Source organism: Somniosus microcephalus, unplaced genomic scaffold (genome assembly GCF_052327205.1).
Source record: "Somniosus microcephalus isolate GS21.2 unplaced genomic scaffold, FLI_Smic_1.0 unresolved_chr1, whole genome shotgun sequence".
Classification (NCBI taxonomy): Eukaryota; Metazoa; Chordata; class Chondrichthyes; order Squaliformes; family Somniosidae; genus Somniosus; species Somniosus microcephalus.
In genome coordinates this window covers 123,302,953-123,307,767 of record NW_028225179.1, presented here as the reverse complement: position 1 = coordinate 123,307,767, position 4,815 = coordinate 123,302,953, and the positions used below count along the sequence as shown (strand labels likewise).

General features: G+C 44.5%; 1 protein-coding gene across 1 annotated transcript; it reads left to right on the top strand.

The window, feature by feature from the left end:
* The first annotated feature begins 1,677 nt into the window (after positions 1–1,677).
* LOC147095791 (putative G protein-coupled receptor 139) lies at positions 1,678–2,562 on the top strand. The gene has a single exon (XM_085974017.1). The coding sequence runs from the start codon at positions 1,681–1,683 to the stop codon at positions 2,560–2,562; it is 882 nt and encodes a 293-aa protein (XP_085830143.1). The 5' UTR covers positions 1,678–1,680.
* Positions 2,563–4,815: the final 2,253 nt, after the last annotated feature.

Genomic DNA, 4,815 nt, shown 5'->3' with positions numbered 1-4,815 from the left:
TCTACTGCCCACCTGGGGTTCTCCTGCCATGTCGGAGCTCTGAGTAGAGCGCTTGTTTTGGGAGTTTCGTATTGGGCATGCGGATGATGTGGCCCATCCATCGGAGCTGATCGAGCATGGTCAAAGCTTTGATGCTGCGGATGTTGGCCTGATGAGAGCACTGACGTTGATGCGCCTATCCTGCCAATGGATTTGCAGGATCTTGCAGAGGCAGCATTGGTGGTACCTCTCCAGTGCTTTGAAGTGCCTGCTGTAAATGGTCCATGTCTCTGAAGCATACAGCAGGGCGGGTATCACTACTGCTCTGTAGACAATGAGCTTGGTGCTGGGATTGATGCCCTGGTCTTCACACTCTCTTCCTCAGGCGACTGAAGGCTGCACTGGCAAACTGAAGGCGGTGTTGTACTTCGTCATCGACGTCTGCCTTGTTGACAGTAGGCTCCCGAGGTATGGAAACTATTCATGTTTTCCAAGGCCTCATCATGAATTTTGATAATCGGGGGCAGTACTGTGTGGCGGGGGTAGGTTGGTAGAGAACCTTTATGTGAAGTTTGCAGTTTGCTCGCAGTCTGGTAATATGAACCAAAGTCATCGGGTTGGTACCCAATGGATTGGGTGGAACGCTGCTTCTGCAGCTGCCGACTGTTACTATTGGTTGATATCAATAAAGAGTAACATCGGGCGAGGTGTAAAACCAGCCTTTTAGCCGATCCCGTCGGTATCCCAAAGCGCGGGTTAGATTAAAAATGCCCCATGTCACCAGCAGAATTAACAAGTGTGGAGCAGCACACAGAGGTTAATCCTGTTTTTCTGTTCCAGGGGTTGATACAACTGTTCCATATTTGCATAATTTTGTTTTGAAAACTCCGATTTTTCCAATATATGCGACAATATTGTCTGTCACCATGTCAGAATCTGAATGAGAAAATGATAAAATCATATAATTTTACAGCACTGAAGGAGGCCATTCGACCCATTGTGTCTGTGCCGGCTGAAAAAAAGAGCTATCCAGCCTAATCCCACTTTTCAGCTCTTGTTCCGTAGCCTTGCAGGTTATGGCACCTCAAATGCATATCCAAGTACTTTTTATGAGGTTTTATGCCTCTGCCACCATTTCAGGCAGTGAGTTCCAGAACCCCGCAACCCTCCTGGTAAATAATGTTCTCCTCAACACCCCTCTCATCCTTCTACCAATTACTTTAAATCTGTGCCCCCTGGTTATTGACATTTCTGCTAAGGGAAATAGGTCCTTCCTATCCACTCTAAGCAGACCTTCATAATTTTATACACTCCAATTAAATCACACCTCAGTCTCCTCTCCTCCAAAGTAAACAACCCCAGTGGATCCAATCTTTCCTCATAGCTACAATTCTCCAGTCCTGGCAACATCCTCGTAAATCTCCTCTGTACCCTCTGTAATGCAATCACATCTTTCCTGTAATGTGGTGGCCAGAACGGTATGCAGTAAACCAATGCCTTTTAAAAGAAGGTTGTTTAAGACATCGGCAGGAGGGACCATACTCAGTTAGTATGGGAGGGCCCTGTAACACTGATGGAAACATGTAACAATTTCCCAGTCCAGCTGTGCCGAACAGCTCCAATCCACTGAGGTGTCATTTCACATCGCTGATCTATTGCTTTGGTAATTGACTTGTTGTCCAATTTCTTGCAGCGAATCTGATGGCAGTTGTCATCCTGTCCCGGGGAAAGTGTGGTCTCGCCAAAGGAATCACTCGTTACATGGTAACCATGGCAACAGCAGATCTAATGGTCTGTCTCTTCAATGTGACTGCACAAGGCATCTTTAGATATCATTTCCCGGACTCATTCTTGAGCTACACTAATGTGTGTCGTTTTAGTGCCTTTATACAAGAATCTAGCATTCACCTCTCTGTCTGGTCCACATTGTCGTTCACCTTTGACCGCTTCATAAGCATTTGTTGTCAGAAACTAAAATTAAAATATTGCACTGAAAGAACTGCCACTGTGGTTCTAACGATCGTGGGTGTGCTCAGCTTTTTGATAAACATTCCAGTTTATTTCCGTTATGAGCCCTACTATATTGTTGGGGATATAGAGTGGGGCTGCCGTACAGTAAAGGGATATGGTTCTTCCCCAACATGGATAGCTTACAAATGGATGACCAAGCTCTCAGTCCCATTATTGCCATTTCCTTTGCTGTTGCTGCTGAATTCTCTCACTGCCAGGCACATCTTAGTGGCCAGTAGATCTCGCAGAGCCCTGAAGAGCCGCAGCACTGGGGAGAGCAGCAGTGATCCCGAGATGAAGAACCGAAGAACATCCATCATTCTGCTCTTCGCTATCTCGGGGAGCTTTATTGTGTTGTGGATGCCAGTTATGATAGTTGACATCTGTTTTGAGCTGACCGAGTCAGTATCTTTCCAGGGTCCAAACTCACTTTATTTGGCGATTAGAATCACGCTTCTGTTGATGTATTCCAGCTCCTGTACAAACACCTGCATTTATGCGTTGACCCAGAAGAGATTCCGAGAGGAGATTAAGAACATTGTGAAATATCCATTTTCTCTCATTATTAAATAATTTAAGCAACGAAAACAATCTGATTCAATCAGAGTTAATTGTCCAGTATCTCGGTTGGACATCATCACCCGGTCAGTTCGGTGAGGCAGGTCGTCCCATATGTTGCATCTCATCCTTTCCCAGAAACACAGTCTCCCCATGAGCGGAAAGATCTGATACTGGTTCTAATGTTCTGAAACTCATCATGTAGGCTCTAATAACGGAACGCGGTACTGACAGTTTCTCTTACAGTAAGTGAAACTTCACAACGTTTCACCATTTTTGATTATCGGGGACCAATACACAAGGACGTCGGATCCAAGCGTATAATGGCAATATGGTATGGGCCGCCCTTTATACACCCCGCACAATTTGAATTTCAATAGACATTAATGTAAGAGACAATCATGCGGTGTGTGTGTAACCACCTGTGAATCCGTTTCGCCTGTTTTATGTCTGCTGTAGTTCCTGTGATCAATTTTACCTTTCAGCATGAAACTGGTGATGTTGGGCATTATAAAACCCCAGCCACATTCCATTCAAGTTATTTTGTTATTCATTAACAGCATGTGGGCGTCACTGGCAAGGCCAGCATTTATTGTCCATCCCTAATTGTCTTTGAGGAGGTGGTGGTAAGTTGCCAATTCAGAGCGCAGTTAAGAGTTAACCACATTGCTGTCTGGAGTCACATATAGGCCAGACAAGGTAAGGATGGCAGATTTCCTTCCCTAAAGGACATTAGTGATTCAGATGTGTTTTTACCACAATCTGGTATTTTCATGGTCGTCGTTACTGATTCCAGTGCTGGAGAAATTAATGGGGCTGAAAGCTGATAAATGCCCAGGGCCTGATAATCTGAATCCCAGAGTGCTAAAAGAGGTAACCATGGAAATGGTGGATGCATTGGTTGTCATCTTCCAAAATTCTATTGATTATGGAACAGTTCCTGCAGATTGGAGGGTGGCAACAGTAACCCCACTATTTAAAAAAGGAGGGAGAGAGAAAACAGGGAACTACAGACCGGTTAGCCTAACATCAGTACAAGGGAAAATACTAGAGTCTATTATAAAGGATGTGATAACAGGACACTGAGAAAATATAAACGGGATTAGACAAAGTCAACATGGATTTATGAAAAGGAAATCGTGTTTGACAAACCTACTGGAGTTTTTTGAGGATGTAACTGGTAGAATAAATAAGGGAGAACGAGTGGATGTGGTGTATTTGGATTTTGAGAAGGCCTTTGATAAAGTCCCACATAAGAGGTTAGTGTGCAAAATTAAAGCACATGGTATTGGGGGTAATAAACTGGCTTGAATTGAAAATTTGTTAATAGACAGGAAACAGAGAGTAGGTATAAATGGGTCTTTGTCGGGGTGGCAGGCGGTGACTAGTGGGGTACCGCAGGGATCAGTGCTTGGGCCCCAGCTAGTCACAATATATATCAATGATTTGGATGAGGGAGCCAAATGTAATATTTCAAGTTTGCTGACGACACGAACCTATGTAGGATTGTGAGTTGTGAGGAGGATGCAAAGAGGCTTCAAGGCGATGTACACAAGTTGAGTGAGTGGGCAAATACATGGCAGATGCAGTATAAAGTGGATAAATGTGAAGTTATCCACTTCGGTATTAAACAGAAAGGTAGGGTATTATTTAAATGGTAATAGATTGGAAAATGTTGATGTGCAAAGGGACCTGGGTTTCCTTGTACACCAGTCACTGAAAGCAAACATGCAGGTGCAGCAAGCAATTAGGAAGGCAAATAGTATGTTGGCCTTCATTGCAAGAGGATTTGAGTACAGGAGCAAGGGTGTCTTATTACAGTTGTACAGGGTCTTGGTGATACCACAACTGGAGTACTGTGCGCAGTTTTCGTCTCCTTACCTAAGAATGGATATACTTGCCGTAGAGGGAGTGCAGTGAAGGTTCACCAGACTGACTCCTGGGATGGCAGGACTGTCGTATGAGGAGAAATGGAGTCGACTAGGCCTGTATTCACTAGAGTTTAGAAGAATGAGAGGGGATCTCATTGAAACGTATAAAATTCTGACAAGGCAAGACAGACTGGATGCAGGGAGGATGTTTCCCCTGGCTCGCGGGGGGGGTCTAAAACAAGGGGTCACAGTCTCAGGATATGAGGTAGGACATTTAGTGCTGAGATGATGAGAAATGTCTTCACTCAGAGGGTGGTGAACCTGTGGAATTCTCTACCACAGAAGGCTGTGGAGGCCAAGTCACTGAATACATTTAAGAAGGAGATATAGATTTCTA

What these genes read in the sequence shown, in the direction of transcription:
- LOC147095791 (XM_085974017.1), top strand. Translation starts at nt 1,681, where the DNA reads ATGGCAGTTGTCATCCTGTCCCGGGGAAAGTGTGGTCTCGCCAAAGGA.